At 46.1% G+C, this 19096-nt stretch overlaps 1 protein-coding gene across 10 annotated transcripts in view; it reads right to left on the bottom strand.

Moving 5' to 3' along the window:
- The window catches only part of TENM2 (teneurin transmembrane protein 2), a 1142683-nt gene that overhangs the window by 3879 nt on the left and 1119708 nt on the right, over window positions 1–19096 (bottom strand). For all 10 annotated transcript variants that reach the window (XM_019740872.3, XM_019740888.3, XM_019740899.3 and 7 more), the window contains 2 exons: window positions 13787–14083; window positions 9311–10925 (listed from right to left, as the gene is read on the bottom strand). In XM_019740872.3, coding sequence (XP_019596431.3) covers window positions 9311–10925; window positions 13787–14083 — 1912 coding nt within the window. The remainder of the gene's footprint in view (window positions 1–9310; window positions 10926–13786; window positions 14084–19096) is intronic.

Here is a 19096-nt window from a genome sequence, read left to right as displayed (position 1 = left end):
CATCATGGATGGAAAGCAATAGAGGATCTGAGAGAAAGAACAAAATAAAATGGGTGGTTGGCTGTGAGGTCTAACAGGAGAGGGAGGTAAGAGCTTGTGAAGGTCTCCTGGTCCAGACCCAGAGCTTCTTTACATGGGTTCTAGGAATAGATGTCCTTCCAAACCTGGTCAGCTGATAACCCAGCATGTGGTGATTTAGAAGGCCAGGGCTAGAGCGAGGTAGATCTAGCTTCATATGTCCTTGCTGGGTGACCTTGGGCAAGTCCTGCCCCTCTCTAAGCTTCAGGTTCCTCCGATGTGAATTGGATAAACTACTGTAGCAAACTCGTTGGGTTGTTGTGAGGATTAAAGGACGAAATGCATGTACAGGGCTTGTCACAGTACCTGGCACATGGATTGCTCAACAAACGTGAACTCCTTCATTTGGCAAGTATTGAAGGGAGCATCTATTATAGGCCAGTCAATGTGCTTAGAAGCTAGAGATACAACGATCACCTAGCTGGGTAAGTGACGATCATTAATACTCAGTAGGGCATCTGGGCAGGGAGTGCTACGTGGAGGCTGGCTCATTATGGAAAGGAGGTTCCAAGAGTGTAGGGAAGGCAGAGTTCTCTGGCTCTTGCGCCCCTTTTCTCAGGTGACTATTCCTCAAGGAGAGACCAAAAGAGAGCTCTGCGTGCTCAGAGTAAGACTGCTCTTCCCCTGCCAGAGGTCAAGATTGAGTCTGTTGCAATTCCCATCCCATAGGTCCTGCCATCCACGGAATATAAGGCTCTCACAGTAAGACCGTGTCCCCCAGAGTGCCTTGCCTCCTTCCACAGTGACCAACAGAGCGTCCTGGACATCCATCCTTCACCACACTCAAGCCCTCACCCACACCATCAGCCTGGAGTCCAGCAGGGCTCACCTCTGCCTGCTCCTTCTCCCTGTTTGTAACATTACGCCTTATGTCCCCTTTCCACTGCTTCCCAACTCCCAAAACACTTCCACAGGTCCTCTGGAATTCACACCCATCCTCAGCAAAGCCCCCATGCCATCAACCTCCTCTCAATGGTTCCCTTCCCTTCTTGCTCCTACTGAAGCCATCTTTCCCCCATGGACTCATTTCTCTCCTGCTTCTCCTATAATCACTGGACCTGGAGGTATGAGTGCTCCTTGTTGAGGTATTACTGACTTCAGGGCCACTCACCTGCATTTCTTGATGCTTTTCTGCTCCACTCAGTCTCTCCATCTCTGTTCCTGAATTCGTTTCTGGTGATTTCAATGTACAAGCAGTGCATCCTTCCAACATTCTGGCCTCTTAGTTCCTTTGATGACCCTTCTCCCACTCACTGTCATGCTTATCCTCTGGGCCGTGTCATCACCAATGATTTTACTGATTCCCTCATTATCTCGATTTCATGCACATTACCCTCTGACTACTGCCGGGACTCTTTCTAGCTTCATCCGTTTTATAACCCGACACTCATGCTCTTTGATCGTCTCCCTTCCTTAGGACCTTCAATCCATCCTAAACTTCTTTCCCCCATCTTGGTCTCTCCCTTTTTCTTACAGAGCACACATTCTACGGCCAATTGTTAGAATCATTTCCTTATGTATTTTCTCCGATCCTTTGCCCCTTTCTCACTTCATCACATTTGCTTGGCGAAATCACCACGTTGGTTAAATCCAAGTCTTTGCCTTTTTCATGTTTGTACCTGGGCAGTTTGGATGTGGCTGGAGAAATGAACATACCCCTACTGACAGGTGTCACTGTGATTTCCTGACCACGAACCCTCATTGTCCTTCCTGCTGCCTGGCCATCTGACTACATTCCCGTCCTCCATTCAGTCATTCTCCCATTCTCCTTGGTGATGTTATATCTCTCATCGCTCTTAAAACCTCCAACACCTGCTTTCCCTTCCTCCCTCTAGAGTTGACCTTGTTGCCTATTCTCCTGAGAAAACTGATGTGGCCAGAGAGGAACTGCCCTAAACTCTCATCCCATTTACTGGCTTACCAGCATCTGTACTCACAGTTCCCATCTTCCTCCTATAGCGGTTTAAGTCAACCCTCAACTTGGGTACTAGGTCACATCCTTTCTTGCCCACTCAAGGACATCACGCCAGCAACTCTCTCTTTCTCCCCCATGCCTCCAATTTACTCCCGTTTCCAATGGACCAACCCCATCAACATACAAACATGCCACTAAATGTCCCTTAAAAACTTCCTCCGTTGTCTCTACTGCTCCTTTTAGCCACGACCCATCTCTCATCGCCCCTTCACAAAAACTCTTCGAACACATAACAATTCTCTCATCACACTGCCTCCCATTCTCCTCCCATTTTCTTCTGAATCGGGCTTGCCCTCAAGTACACTGAAACCACTCTTGCCCAGGTTACAAGTGACCTTTGTACTGCTAAGTCCAGTGTTAATCTGGGTCCTCATCTTGCTGGAACCATCAGAAGCGTTTGATGATGTGATGTTCCTGCCTGTTTTTCTTTTCTCCCCTTGGCTTTCTGGACAGTACATCCTTTTGTGTATCCTTCCCCTCCCTTCATAGCCACTCCTTGTCCCTTTGTGGTTCCTCCTCCCCCCCCTGATCTCCTAATGTTGGGGTGCCCCAGATTCAGTCCATGAACACAGAGGAGACTCTTATCTACTCTCACAGACGTGGTGATCTCATCCGGTCTCAGGGCCCTAAATACCATCCCCATGCTATGCTGACTCCAAAATGCGTATCTCCACCCTGGACCTCTCCTTGAATTCCAAACTAGTGTATCGAAGTACATTTCAACTTTACATCCAAAACCGAGCTCCTGTTCTTCCTCCTCAAACCTGTCCCACCCACAGTCTTTTCCATCCTTGTAGCTACCATCCTTGACCCTTTTTCTCACATTTAATCTATCAATAAATCCGTCACTTTAAAAAAGTCATCATTTCAACTGTTTTAAAGAGCACAGTTCAGTGGCTTCCAGTACACCCATGATGTTGTACAACCAGCATTACTGTCCGTTCCAGAATATTTCCATCACCCCCAAAACAAATCTCATACCCATTAGCAGTCATTCTGCCTTTTCCTCTCTCATACATCACTGACAACCACCTAACTCCGTTCTATCTCTGTGGATTTTCCTGTTCTGGGCATTTCATATAAATGTAGTCATACAATATGTGGTCTTCTTCTTTCATTTAGCATTCCTTTTTATGGTTGAATAATATTCCTTTGTTGGATATACTGTATTTTGCTTATCCATTCATCAGTTAATGGATATCGGAGTTGTTTATACTTTTTTTTTTTAAATTTACTATTATGAACAATGCTGCTATGAACATTTGTGTACAAATTGTTCTTGAAAACCTATTTTCAGTTCTTTTGAGTATACACCTAGGCATGAATTGCTCAGTCATATGGTTAAATCCTTTTATTTCTAAAATAGATCCAGAATCTGGGTCTATTTCTCGCCATTAACACCACCTCAACCCTGGCCCATCATTTCTTCCCTGGACCTCCCACTGGCCTCCCTGCTGCCACCTCTGCATCCCACATACCTCATCAGCATGACAGCCAGAAGCAGCCTTTAAACATGGAGCAGACCAGGCCGTTCCTCTGCTCAGAACACTCTGGGAACCCCTCCATTTCTCTCAATGAAAAGCTAAAGTCCTCCTAATGGTCTATAAGGACCCTCGCCCATTATCTCTCTGACCTAATTTCTCCCCTCTCCCCGCTCACTCAGCTCCAGCCTCTGTGCTACTTCTTGACCACACCAGGTGCACCCTGGGGTCTTTACACTGACAAGAGCCTCTGCCAGGAGTGCAGACACTGAAAGGAGCTCCTGGCTTGCTCAGCTCTTCCATGTCTTCTCAGATGTGTCCCTCTGCAGTACAGTCCACCCTAACCACCACATTTAAAACCTGCCCCCACTCCCATTCCACCCCCAGCAATCCCAAGTCTCCCTACTCGGCTTGTCCCCCTCCCCCACCTCCCTCCTCCAGCGATCACATTCCAACATGCTGCATCACTTGTGTGTTTATTAGATTCATTGGCTAGTGTAAGAATTTAAACTCTACCAGGGCAGGGAGTTAACAAAATCTGTTTTGGTCACTGATGTCTCCCCAGACCCTCCAACAAGGCCTTGCACAAAACGGGTGCTCGGTAACGATCCATGGAATGAATGAATGAACACAGAACATACGTGGCAAAATCTACCCTCCCTGGCGTCAGTGTAACTATCTGTACTTGCCTGAGAACACGCTTCTGCAGGGGCTAAGTGTCCTCCTTCCGTGGGACTGTCGTGAGGGAGTTAATGTTGACTTTGCTACAAAACATACAGGCAAAAAAGAACCCAGAGAGGGAGCCTGGGATCCCTGGTGCATCCACTGGCCTGGGCCTTGGGCACAGACTAGTTCCTTGAAGGACTTGGCAAGTACACATATTCGTGATAGCCCATTTAAGAACACAGGTTTGAAATTACCTTAAAAAATGTGTCAGCATCAAGCAGAGAGAAGCCTGGTTTTAGTCCAACAACAATCGTGTATTAACAGAGCAGCTATTTTGTGCAAGGTTAGTGCTGGGTGCTGCAGAGCGTGGGTTTCCTAACTTTGGAAACCACGTTCACTCGTCACAACTGATTTGCCATATCCAGGTAACACCTGTACTAGTATTTACTTTCTGATTTCCGAAAAATAAATGTGCCTTTCCCATTGAAGTAAATGCATTTTAAAAAAGAAACTTTGTCACTCTCATAAGTGGGAAAGCAGACTCACTGTATGCAAACAGAAAATAACTGTAAAGTTATAACAAAGAAAACAAAGCAATGCAATTCAATTGAGCATGATTTTGTTACCAGCTACTGAGGGAGTCTTAGATCTGCTGTCTCCATTAAAAAGGGAGATTAGAAGTGTTAATGAAGTGTTAAATACATACCAGTATCCAGTGGAGACTTTCTCTTCCTTGACTGATTTGACGGAATAAAAAGAGGGCTGAAAAGAGACTAACTTTCCCATCTGTGTTTCCATGTTATTTAATACCTCATCTGTATACCGCAGGAAATGATCCCATCTTTCGCCAGGGAGACACAGTATGTGCAGGGAATTCCCAGAGAGGCCAGAGAAGTCTTTGCCTTTGGAAGATCCTCCCTGTCCTGGCCTTTCCCCTGTAGGGACCCCTCCCTAGCAGTGAGGAGGGACCGCTGGTCCTGCCTCTGACCAGGAATTTTAACGGCCACTCCCAACAACAATAATGGCTCACATCATCTCCCCTTTTTTAAAGTTCCTGACATGGCTTGGTTTCTCAGTCTAACCCTATTCTGAAATGTTTATTCAAGTTGCTGGTGTCCTCCTCTGTTCACAGAAGGCATAACACCAACACCCCTCCTCCTTTCGAAGTAACTGGCGCTATCTGGTGACAGGTTCCTGAAACAATCTGTTGAGAGGGAGTCGCTGAGACAGGAGCGGGCAGTGCGGCCCCTCCCAAGACCTCACTACTCCCCTCTTCTCAGGTTCTTCAGGGCATGTATGTGATTATGCTGCCAGCTCCGACGTGAGTGTCCTTTCTCCGAAAATGCTGTCGGCACAGCAGCTTAGGTGTTAAGGCTCAATAGAAGAGGGTAATGGGAGAAGGAGGCTGTGCCTTCCTCCTCACGTAGGGACATTAAACTCCACAAAATCCAACCTTATGCTTATGTGTGCCTGGGCTTTGAAGCCCAAAGACCGGCCTGGGGGAAGGTGTGGGGAGAAAACAGAGCCAGTGTGGGCGACGTCTAGGAGGTTCGCTCAACTCCCAGTTTGTCTGGGGTTTCAGGTTTGCCACAGCCATGCCACTCAGGTAAGAGTTAGGATCTGTTTCAGGGTGGAGCTGGAGACCCCTCCTCACATCCCCCCGAAAATTATGCCAAGGCGGTGTCTCCGCGCTTCCAGTACAAACTCCCTGCCTCTGAGTCCATTGCTACTTAAACGTAATAAACCCATCGCTACCATGTCCCGGCCTTTGTGCTACGCTAGGTGCTTTATACCTCACGGTTCATTCACTTGTCACAGTCCCATGGAGGGAATGCTGCTGGAGTCATCTTTTTGCTGATATAGAAACTCAGGCTCAGAAAGGTTCAGATGTTTGTTCAAGTTACCCAGCAAGTGATTGGCGAAGCCAAAACGGGTGATGTGCTCAGGTTCTGCCATCAGAAGGAACTGGGCTGAGGACAGGCCAGGCTCAGGGCTGGGCGCTGGTCCCAGTCTGTCCGGGACTGGGGAGTCTCCTGGGATGCTAACATTGGGAGGGGGTCTGTCTCCCAGTCTGTCTTTCTACTAATACCTCTTTTTTTTTTTTTAATCACACACGTATCAATCATCAATATATTAATGTAAAAACAACTTTTAAAAAGGGTGCTGCTTTGGAGCCATGAGTGGGAAAGGAATCACTTCTTGCCCTCCTCACCCACACCTGGCAGCCACACCTATACTCCAGCCCAGGTGTCACGGGATTCCTAATGGGTACCCTGTATCCTGCCCTCTCTCCTTCGTGCCAGTAGCATCCCTAGGCGGAAACAAGCTGCCTCCAGCCTCCGGAGCTGCCTCTAGCATTCAGAGAACTGTTTCCAGACAGCAAAGATTCTCCAGAGCACCAGAGAGAAGGTTCTGTTTTTTGCGTTCCTCCCGACTACATCTTAATTACTTCTTCAGCTTAAATTGTGAATGGCAAGTTCAACTACTCTGCTCAGCTCCTAAGTGGCAAATTAAGACTCATTTAGAGGGGGTTTACAGATGAGCCAACATGCGAATAGCGGAGAATGAGTTGGTGTTCTCTGCTGGGATCCCCTCTCCAGGGGTCGTCTCATCTTGAATGGGCAGCAGGTGTGGGCTTGTGTCTGGTCCTGTTCTCTCTCTCCCCAGGCCCCCCTTACTCCAGCACCGACTAGACATCAGCCCTAGACACGTGGCTTCTGCAACACTACCTTGTATGTCAGACTCTTCCTAATGGTTTCTGGATTCAATTTTGTTGGACTTAGTTCAACTTGATTTAATTCCCATTTATTGAGTCTCCATGAAGCACTGGCACGAGGAAAGCCATCTTGCCATTCAGAAAACTCTGCTAAAATTTTTTTTTTTCTTTTTGCCTTTTCAGAAGAACCAGAAAAGTAGCTGAGGGGGTCAGTTGAGGTTGATTGTTCCCTGGGAATGATTTTGTTTGGGCCTTGGCAGCTGTGACTATCTGTGCAGCTTACTTTGAGGGCTTTTTAAAAATTTGCCTCTGGCCAATGCATATCCTCATATCCAGCGCCAAGCAGGGCTTTAGAAAGCACATTCTGGGTGGTGGGAGATTCTCCTAAGGCTGAAAGGCAGGGTCTGCCTCCCCGTTCACACTGTTTCCTATGTCTGGAACCCTCTTCTTCTCCCTCCCCCACTTCACAAAGGTCTCTGCTCAAATGCCACCTCCTCAGAAAGGCCTCTGTGAACACCCTAAATAAAGGGGACACTGCTCATCACTGTCTAATCCCTTATCCTGGTTTATTTACCTTCACAGCACTTATCGTTATCTGAAACTACAGACATACGTGTGCGTGTGTTCCTGAAAGGTCCTTTAATTTGCAGCTGCAGTGAACTGGGGCAGACAAGTCATGTGAAGCCACAGGGAAGAGAGGAAGCCTGGCCCAGGAGCACGGGAACGCCTCCTGACGAGGTGCCATGGGGAGGACAGAGGGGAACAACTTGGTCCTGGGCTCAAAAGTGACCAGCTGCTTCAATTGTGGAGGGATGCTGGGCTCAGCTTCAAAGGGTCTGGAATTTGTCAGTGAGGCATGGCATGGCCACACCTTGATCTTTAAGGTCGTCTATTTCTTTCTGCAGCTGGGGATGCTGAGGGCAGCACTGTGCTCCAGACAGCTACCGCTTCCTTTCCTATCTTGGGGCTGGATAAATGACCCCTCGAGGCTCAATGCCTCCCTGGCTCATGGCCAAGAGCTATGAGTTTCCTGGAACTTTGGGGCGGGGCTTGGATTTGGGGTCCCCACGTTGTCCCTCTACGATGCATGGGCAGGTGAGATGACCCTAGCTTCTTTGCTGGGAGTCATTCTCTTTGGGTATCCATCCATCCATCCATCCATCCATCCATCCATCCATCCATCCATCCATATTTCCTTGCTTATTTCCCTGGGGGACTTTGTCTTGCTTGTCACTGTATCTTTAGTACTTAGTATATGTTCGATGCTATGAAAACATTTGTTGAATGGGTGAATAGATGGATGAATAGATGGATGTTTGTGGATGGATAGGGACCCTCATTTCACCAATTTCTCACTTATCATGAGGAAGTACATTATTTTCCCTCCTTGGCCTCTCCATCCATATGATTCTCAAAGCTTCCATTGCCTCTCTGACTTTTGCTCATTGTTTGTTTCAGCCTTGACCCATTTCTGCCAACCAAGATTCCCTTCTTCAGGTCCCATTTGACATGGGGCCCTTCTGTACTTCATCAAAATTTTCAAATCTTAAGTCATACACACACACACACACACACACACACACACACCTTTGAGAGAAGGGTGTTTGACTTGTTCACCATACCCCCAGAATCAACAAGCATTTAGTCAATGAGCATTCATAGAGTGGCACCCCTAGCGTGGTGCCACTCTATGAATGCTTGTTGATTAAATAACAGAACAGATACCTATAAGGTAGCACAGACTTAATTCTGCTTTGCATTCTCATTGGTTGTTTATATGTATACCTTGGCAGCCTGGTGTCAGGAACTGGGTCTTAGGTATCTCAGCACCTATGCTAACTCATTGCTACACTAGTAACGATAATGTTAATAACACAAGCAGATACCCTTTTGTTATCATTCACTGTCTAAGTGCAGGCACTAGACTTTATCTACATACGTTCATTTACTCTTCAAATCATTCTATGGGGTGGTTTTATTAGTGTCCTGTCACAGAGAAGGAAACTACAGCTCAGAGAGTTTGGACAACTAGCCCATGGTACACTGGCTTATAAATCAAAGAAAGAGAATTGCAACGAAATATTTCTGACCAGAGTCCTGTTCTTTCCCCCACCATAAGGCTGTTACCATCTGTTGGGGTAGCAAAGGCTCTTATAAAAGTTATTTCAAGTGAATGGATTTGGACATGGTCAGGACATCTCCAAACAGACTTGGTGACCGCTCTGTACTGCTGTTACTTGACCGTTCAAGGCACTGTATGTACTGCCCAGTGTTTGCAGCAATACAGGATTCTAACCTAGTATAAGATGTAAGACCTTCTGAAGTTCCCAACAGTCTACCAGAACAACCACCCCACAGGGAGCCACTGCCCAACTGAGGTGGCAAAGTCCTCACCTGTCACGTAGTTCTTCAAATCCAGTTCGTTGCTGAGAGGATTGTTGCTCTTGAACATATACAGGTTAAAGGGGGCTGGCTCCTTGCCCACGTTTTTCCACATGGTGTAGTCTGGAGAGGTCCATCGTCCCGCCAGCACGTCATAATCGCGTTGCGTGAAGTGGACCAGCTTGGTTAGGGGATCATAGAGACCCCCATGGAAGCCAATGACCATCTGGAAGTCCGGGTTGGAGTCATAATAAATCTCCCCGTAGGCTGTGTACTGCAACTGTTTGATCATGAGACCATTGATGCTGAACACGGCCAAGGGAGTCCCTGTGTTATCCGAGGCAACATAGTACTCCTCCCCACTGCTGCTCTCCATGGCGAAGAGGTGACCTTGGAGGTCGTAGTAGAGCGAGGTTATCTCCGAGTTGGAGTGATTATAGACATGGGTGATGCGAGTCGGGTTGTGGAGGTCCGAGTAGAAATACTGTAGATGGTGGCCCAGGTTGGTCTTGTAGGAAGCCCGCCGCCCCACACCATCATAGCGGTATTGGACGCTCCACCCGCTGGCCTTGTTGTAGGCTCTCGTTAGGAGGCCCTTGGAGTTGTACTCGAAGATATCAGCCCCTCGCTGGCACAGATACCCATCATCATCGATTTTGTACTGCACATCACCAAGTCTGGTTATCCGATCCCGGAGGTCATAGCGCAGGGGCATGAGGCGCACACTGTTGCCCGGGTTCAGCAAGTGGAGGTTCCCATTGAGGTCATAGCTGTAGCGCCAGGTCGGGCGGTCATTGACAGCCACACTCTGGAGCTGCCCATCGCCGTCGTAGTCATAGGTGTACTTGGTGGTGTTGGCATAGGGCCCCAGTTTTAGCTCCCTCTTGATCACTCTTCCCATGCTGTCATACTGCACGGTCATCCAGTACATGAGGGACCGGAACATCTCATACTGCACTTCCTTGATCCGCCCGTGGGTGTCAAAGTGTTTGCTGAGGGTCATCACGGCAGTGGTGATGATCTGGTTGATGTCATAATAGATAACTCCAAACTTGCCAAAGTGCTCAACCTTGCCAGAAATCTCGTCATAGCGGTAGAGGTCAACAGGAAGGGGAGTTTCACTTATGACGGGCTTAATGCTTGCGATCCGGAAGCTGTTGTCATGATAGGTGTAGTCAAACCTGGCGTTGACCATGCCTTCCTCAGAAAACCTGTAGATCTGCTTGTCCACCAATGGGCCAATTTTCCGGTACCTGATGGTACAGGAGAAGCCCCCACTTTGGAGGTTGACCATCTTCAAAACACCAGTGGTCTCGTCATACCCAAAAGTGACGGCAGTGCTGTCATAGACAATCTCTGATAACTTGGAGAGTTTCCCATACTTGTAGAATACCTGGCGCCCGGTGCCCAAAAAGGACGTCTTTAGGATGCGGCCATCATCACTGTAGTCAAAGATGACCGAAGCGTTGCTTTCAGGTGGGTTGTAAATGTTGCGGATGTAGCCAATGGAGGTGTGTGTGGACATGCTGTGTCGGGCGACGCTGGGCATGGTGACAGCGTGGAGACGGTCGGAGGAGTCATACTCAAATATGTACTGACGCTGACTCTGAAGCAGGAGGACCATGGACTAGAGGAAGGAAAAGGGAAGGTAACACATGAGTTGGCTCTTGAGGACTAATCACTCAAATTGACAGAATTTATTCCATTTCCCCAAATGTTACTTCAAAAGACATGAAGGATGGGGAAGTTTAGACCAGAGATTACGAGTAGATTGATTTCACTGGGCACGCCAACTTTGATGGATCATGATAGCTGGCTGGAGCGGTGCTTCCCTAACTGTAATGTGCATGAGAAATATGCAGGGCAAGTGTTGGTGACGACGTGGAGAAAAGGGAACCCTCATGCACTGTTGATGGGATTGCAAATTGGTGCAGCCACTATGGAAAACAGTATGGAGATTCCTCAAAAAATTAAAAATAGAACTACCTTGTGACCCAGCAATTCCACTCCTGGCTGTCCATCCAGGGAAACTCAAAACACTAATTCAAAAAAATATATACACCTCTGTTTATTGCAGTGCTATTCACAGTAGTCAAGATTTGGAAATAACTGAAATGCCCATCAATAGATGATTGGATAAAGAAATTGTGGTACATTTATACAATGGAGTATTATTTTGCTATAAAAAAGAACGAAGCCTTACCATTTGTGACAACATGGATGGACCTAGAGAATATTATGCTATGTGAGATAAGTCAGGCTGAGAAAGACAAATACCATATGATCTCACTTATATGTGGAATCTAAAGAACAGAATAAGCAAGCATATAAAACAGAAATAGACTCAGAGATACAGAGAACAAACTGGTGGTTGCCAGTGGGAGGGGATGGGGGTTGGATGACAAAGGTGAAGGGATTAGGAAGTACCAATGGGTGGTCACAAAATAGTCACGGGGATGTGAAATACACATGGGGAATATAGTTGATAATATTGTAAAGACTATGTAGGGTGTTAGATGGGCACTGGACTTATCAGGGGAATCACTTCATAGATTGTATGCCTGACCACTATGCTGTACACTTGAAGTTCAAGTAGAATAATATTGAATGTCAACTATAATTATATATGTTTATATATATATAATTCTTCATGTCTTTTGAAGTAACATTTGGGGAAATGGAATAAATTCTGTCAATAATATTATTGACATTCAATATAATTATATATATACATATATAATTATACAATATATGAATATCTATCTATCTATCATCTATCTATCTATCTATCTATCTGTCATGTATCTATATGAAGTACAGCACAGGAATATAGCCAATGGTATTGTAACAGCTATATATGATGTCAGAGGGGCACTAGACTTAAGGGGGTTTATGACTTTGTGAGTGGGGCAAATGTCTGATCATTATGTTGCTTTGTACACCTGAAACTAAAATAATAAAAAGAAAGAAATACGCAGGGATCTTGTTAAAAGGCAAACTTTGAGCCAGTAGTTCTGGGAGGAGATGGGCCTGGGAATCTGCTTTTGTAACAAGCTCCCAGGTGATGCTGATGGTGCTTGGACCATTCTTTGAGTAGTGAGGTCTTGGAGGATGGAGGTGAGAGGCACTGAATTTGCCTCCAGACCCAATCACAAGGAATTCTGAAATTGTTTAAAAGTGATTGCCACTGACCCAGAAGGGGATGGGGGTGATGCACATACTGTGTTTTTCACACCCCTGATTAAATCTGAAGAGAAAGCACATCCTCCATTTAGAAGCTACTGAAAAGATTAAATAGCCCAGAATCATTGATTTTTTGGGGGGGAGAAAATGGCCTCAAACTTCAGGCAATTGGGAGATTCCTGCCTCCTCTGGTCAAGCAGTTCAGTACTGTGTTTCCCCGAAAATAAGACCTAGTCGGACAATTAACTCTAATGTGTCTTTTGGAGCAAAAATTAATACAAGACCCGGTCTTATATTATAGTAATATAAGACTGGGTATTATATTATATTATGTTATATTGTATTATATTACATTATATTATATTACATCATATTATTATACCCTGTCTTATAGTAAAATAAGACCGGGTCTTACATTAATTTTTGCTCCAAAAGACGCAGTAGAGTTGATTGTTCGGCTAGGTCTTATTTTCGGGGAAACAGTATTTTATGGCATAATGAGAACAGTATTCAGGAAGGAGCAAAGGGACAGCAGCCCCTCTCCTGCAGAGGAGGTCACAGCTCTGTCAGTGAACACTGTAACCAGCAGGCCAGGAAGGAAGGAAGGGAGGGAAATGGACCTGCATGGAGGTGAGTCCAGGTGAGAGGCCCGGGATGAGGCAGCCTCTGTCTAATGACTAAATGACCAGCGCAGCCTTCAAAAATCTTCACTGGTGCCCTGAGGGGACCTCCTTTTACTGCTGCTTCAACTTGACCTTTTCTGACGTGGAGACCTGAATCTTGCACTTTCAGACACAGGGAATTATGTGGAGAGGATCCATGGTCTGGTTCAGCAATGGGCCAAGTGGGAGGGTGGGGGTCTGTGGGCACAAGCTGTAGGCAAAATTCCCTACCCTGATGGTTTAATTTCAGGCAAGGCAGAAATGAGTCACTGTATTTCCAATTCATAAGTCATGACTAGCCGTGCTGCCAGTGGGATGATTCTGTCAGCTTCAACAGCACTTATTATTATTATGGTGTTTTTTTTTTTCAGAATAAAATCAGACAATCTGTCCTTTCTGCCATTACTGAGTGTCTAGCACTTTTTTTTTTTTGCTTTTAATGGTAATAGTGCTGAGCTATGAATAACATTTTCCTTCAGATTTCTTTCCTTCCAGTGATGGGGAGGGGACAGGAAGGGGAGCCCTTGTGGAGTCAAAGTAAAGATGTTAAAATGTCTTATGGCAAAGCGTATCAGGTCAACGTAAAAAGGGCAGTGTGTGTAAGAGAAAGCACCAGTTGACCGAGGGCGGCACGCTCACCCACCTTGTCGAGATAGGAGTAGCTCCACACTTTCCCGTCAGCAAACATGCGTGACACGATCCGGCCTTGCTTGTCGATGTCCGTCCTCTCGCTCATGGCCCCACGCTGCAGGCCAGCCAGGCGCCCATTGAAGAAGTACGAGACGTTGACGGCCGCCAGCCCGCTGCTGGGGAGCCAGAGGAAGGGGCGGCCCACCTGGTCATAAATGATCCTCAGGGTGAACTTCCGGTGGTCGTCGTAGATCTTTTCTGTGCGAATATTCCGGTCATAATCAATGGACAAGAGGTTCCTCCCATGGACCTAGAAAACACAATGGGCCTGGTTTGAAAGACATCACCTGGTCATGTTAGCTCAGGCTTCTGTGGGGGACATGGCCGGCATGACTAGGGCACAGTGTGCGTTGGAGGAAGAAATAACCCCGACATTATTTAGACTAGTGCTTCTAAACTCCTTCACATCACGGTACATATAGAAAATGGTAATATTTGTAGGCTGCACCAGAATCCAGAAACACGGCTACTCATGGTCAGAGATAGCTGATCTGGGCATGGCTGCAGCAAGCAGTTACGTAGGCTGTGCACTGCACAATTACAAGGGGTGCCATCATATTGTAGAAAGTGGGAATGGTGAAAACAGTACAGTGCTGCACAAACTACATAGCCATCCACAACAGCCCTGGACCTTGAGGTTCTTGTTGCTTTGACTCGCCACCCTGCGGGCAGGAGAATTTGTATAAAGGCATACCTTCTTTTGTTGCACTTTGCTTTATTGCATTTTCTACAAATTGAAGCCGAGGCCCTCTACTAGCAAAAACATTCTGAGTTGCTTTATTGTGAGACTCACTTTAGTATGGTGGCCTAGAGTCCGACCTACCTCTGACGTATGCTTGCATTTGCACACTTATAACCCTTTTTGGGGCATACCATCAGCTGAGTAGCTAACGATGTTTAAGAGGAGGTGCCAAGATGTCTTCTGAAGCTTTAAGTAAAGGGACCTAGGAGGGTGGGGAGAAGGTCTTAGAAATCCGTATTTTACAAAGATCTGGGACTCTGAAGGCTCATTCCTATGAGAACTCCTTTACTTCTATCTCGAGAAAAATCTTGTCAAGGATGCAAGACACCCGTGGGGGAGACCTGAGCAAGGCTGGGGAATTCCAACAAAGGGAAGGACCGATTTACGTAGATTTGAAAGGAGCAGTGGAACACATCCAGACATGATTTAATACTAATTTAGAAGTTGATCTGATCTGACAGAGAAGAAACCTGTCCCAGAAGGCAGAGCTGGGAGACTAGACTCTGGTTAGGGGTAAAGGAGATCACTCTTGAGATTCATCCAGCCCTGAGTGAAGGGCTGGAAGTGAGTAAAATGAGGCCAAATCCAGCTCAGGCTCTTGCAACATAATTGACTGCAAACCTAGACGTCCCTGGGGTGACCACTGGAGGCAATAGGAGATGGAAGCAGGCAGAAAGAGAAGATGTGAGAGATGTCTGGTACCTCTTGAGTTGACCCTAATAATTCAGTAGCACTTAAGGATAATAGTGATGATGGTGATGATGATGGCAATGATTAACTTTAATATGTGCTGAAGGCTAGTATACACAGGCATTGTGCTAGGTGATTTGCACCTATTGTCTGAGTCGATGCTCACAAAGATCACTTGACAAACAAGGAAACTGAGCCCAAAACAGAGAGGTTACATACTTGCTCAAGGTCACACAGCAGTGAAGTGGTTAGTCTGGAACTTAGGTCTAAAGACCTCAACCAATTAACCACTTAGACATTTAACCAGCTTCACTGCTGTCTGTACTATATATACTCTGAGTGCCCTAGATCTGTCAAATGAGGCAGAGACTGAAAAAAACAAGCCACAGTCCTTGAGGGCTCCATGCGCCAGCTTTATGTGGAGACCAGGGATAATTCTATTAATAATACCACAGACACCTGCAATCTGGGGAGCAGCACTGCACCCAGAACTACATTTCACAGCTTCCTTTGGAGGTAAGGGTGTGGCTAACATGATGTAAGTAGTTGTTAGCTGGGTCTCCTGGGAACTTTGAAGGAAGCTACTCAGCTAAGAAGTAAGCACCCTTTTGTTGTCCCCACTGTCCTCCTTTTCGTAGGTAGAATGTGGATGTGACCCCTGGAGCTCCAGAATTCACCTTGTGAAGATGCGGTGACTTTGAGGATGGAGACCTCAAGGATGATGGCTCACCCAGAGAAAAAGAGTCTAGATGCCTGTAGACCTACGTGTCTTCAATGGGCATCCACACCAGCCATACATTGCTTGCCTCTAGACTCCTTTTAGGTCATAACAAATATGAAGCCTGTATCTTGTTTCAGCTCTTATTGTTTCTAAGCTCTGTGACTAGCAAGTTGAAACTAATCTAACCTGATACAAGGCCCTGATGCTTTACAGGTACTGTGCTAGGTACTTTTACGTATCTGATCCCAGTTTAATTGCCACAACAAAGACAGACATTATTTTATGTATGGGCAACTGAGCTCAGAGGGATCACATAGCTAGACAAGTACAGGGGCTGGATTTGAACCCAGGACTACTTGATTCTGCAAACTATTGCTGTTTCCATGGAATCATCCCAGAGAGAAGGCGGTAGGACATTTGAGATAGAACATTTAGAAGAGAGAATGCATCAAAGCGTGGAGCTAGAAATAAAGGTGGTGAGTCCTTGGGTTTATAACGAAATGACTTCTAGTGGGAAGACTCACATCACCAAAGTTGTAGCAATTGGGAAGAACAGTCAAGAAGGCAAACAGTGAGGGGGCAGCACTTTTTTTAACGGGTCCAAAAGCTGTCAGAATTACTGGGGGTGTTGATCCCAAATTACAGTCACCATATCCAGGGCAAAGCACAGGCTGGGGATAGAATGATCACTTCCTCTGGAGACAGACATTTAGCCACAGGGGGTTGCTACATTTGGGACGGCTGCAGAAGATTCCTAAACCTATGTGTTTAAGAATTTCTGTTCAAGCCTCCGCCAATGCTTTATTGCAGGGGTGTCCAAACTTTTTTCATTTTTTACCAAGGGCCATATGCGGTAAAATACATAAACAGCCGGGCCACTTACTCGAGGTGAAGTACGTATTGCCTCACCTGGTTTATTTAAGTAAACTAAATATATTTTTGGAATTTGCTGCGGGCCAATCAACAATGGATTGCGGGCCGCAGTTGGCCCGCAGGCCGCAGTTTGGACACCCCTGCTTTATTGGGTAGAACGAATAACGTGGCAACGCAGACTAAGGGTTTTCAGCGTTCCCTGAGCCAACAGGTGGTGACTCCCCACCATGCTTGTGCGTTTCCCATCTCCTTCTGGCCTCCTTCCCTTTCCTTATTTCCCCCCCTTGTGTTTCTCTTTGATATAATAATATAATAAAGCCCCTGGTGCATTTATTATTCATTAAACATTAAATCTATGCTAAGGCCAGGCTTGGCTCCTGCTCTGGAACGAATGCAAGGACGAATGACACCAATGAAGGGTGTTCTCAGCACTGCCCTCGTTTTATCTGAGTTTATCCTCACAACAACACTCCCAGGCAAGCAGTATGATTATCCCCACTTTACACACAAGGCACAGGTAGGTCGAAGTGCCCTGCTGAAGCTTATACAAGTCGTAAGTTGTAGAGCCAGGATCCCAACCCAGAGTCTGCTCTCTTCACCTCTCAGAACCGCCCTCCGACCAGCAGCTCTCCATAAGGCCTACAATTCTAAGCCACCTGGGCTGCTCCCTCCAAGCCCTGCTGTGTGACTGGCTCTGCAGTGCTGAGTGAGCCCCCCAGGGAACAGAGGCCTGGCGATTCCGATGTGCATCCTTCGTTAAAATGCACTCAGTGTGGGGGCGGCTGGATGGCTCAGTTGGTTAGAACGCAAGTTCTGAACAGCAGGGTTACCGGTTTGATTCTCTCAATTCCCCTATGGGCCAGTGAGCTGCGCCCTCCACAACTAGACTGAAGACAATGAGCTGCCGTTGAGCTTCCGGAGGGGCAGCCAGATGGCTCAGTTGGTTAGAGCGCGAGCTCTTAACTACAAGGTTGCCGGTTCAATTCCTGCATGGGACGGTGGGCCGTGCCACCTGCAACTAAAGATTGAAAACAGCGACTGGACTTGGGGAGCTGAGCTGTGCCCTCCACAACTAGATTGAAGGACAACAACTTGGAGCTGATGTGCCCTGGAGAAACACACTGTTCCCCAATAAAATAAAATACAGTCAGTGTGATATGAGACCCTGTCTGCAGTTACTTGGGAGAGACCAACAGCTGAGTTATATAATATAATCGTGTACGTGTGTATCTGTGTACACACACACACACGAATATATACTGTAACACATGAATATATACTATAACACAGAATCCTGAGGGTACCTACATATAAATCATGTATATTAGCATGACTACCATTATAACAACTATATTAGAATGCCAGGGTGCTAAGATTGCAGAAAGAACTGAATAGTGGACAAGCACAGAAGATGGGTCCCCAACCTCTGACTGCCAACATTTGAGTTTGTTGCTCCTGCTTAGAGCTGATGAGCCTCTGACTCCTGACCTGGGTGCACCAACCATAAAGAAGTGATAGGCGCTAACCATGAGCTGGTGAATTGATGATTTAAGGTGGAACCTTATTCCCAAATTCACCATGTCCCTGGGAAGGGATTTTATTATAGTACTGGTTTGAGTTAACTTATTATTTTCCTGCTTTATTGAGATTTATTTGACATATATCTCTGTATAAGTTTAAGGTGTATACATAAGGATTTGACTTACATATATTGTGAAATGATTACCTCAGTAAATTTAGTTAACATTCATCATCTCACATAGATAAAAGAAAAAAAGAAAAAAACAGCGTTTTTCTCCTTGTAATGAGAACTCTTAGGATCTACTCTCTAAACAACTTTTATATGTGCGTACATCATACAGTAGTGTTTACAGTAGTTATCATGTTGTACGTTAGGTCCCTAGTACTTAGTTGTCTTACGACTGGAAGTTTGTGCCTTTTCACCACCTTCCCCCTGGTAACCACAAATAATCTGATCTCCTTTTCTATAAGTTAATTTTTTTTTTTTTTTTTAAGATTCCACATGAAATCATACGATGGCTGACAATTAACTTCGCAAACTCATCCTGGAACAAGTGCTACATACCTCATTGCTGAATATCACTATGGTCACCTTCGAAGTCCTCCCCTTGGGAAGCTATGCACCGACACCAGCACCTAGTCCACCCTTCAAAGCAGTTTTGGAACTCTTTTTCTGGAATGGCCATCCGAGCCATTCTCCCTTGATGTCCTGAATG

Source organism: Rhinolophus sinicus, chromosome 5 (assembly GCF_057876585.1).
Source record: "Rhinolophus sinicus isolate RSI-liver-muscle chromosome 5, RSI-T2T, whole genome shotgun sequence".
Lineage (NCBI taxonomy): Eukaryota > Metazoa > Chordata > Mammalia > Chiroptera > Rhinolophidae > Rhinolophus > Rhinolophus sinicus.
This window is presented reverse-complemented; position numbering and strand designations above follow the sequence as displayed.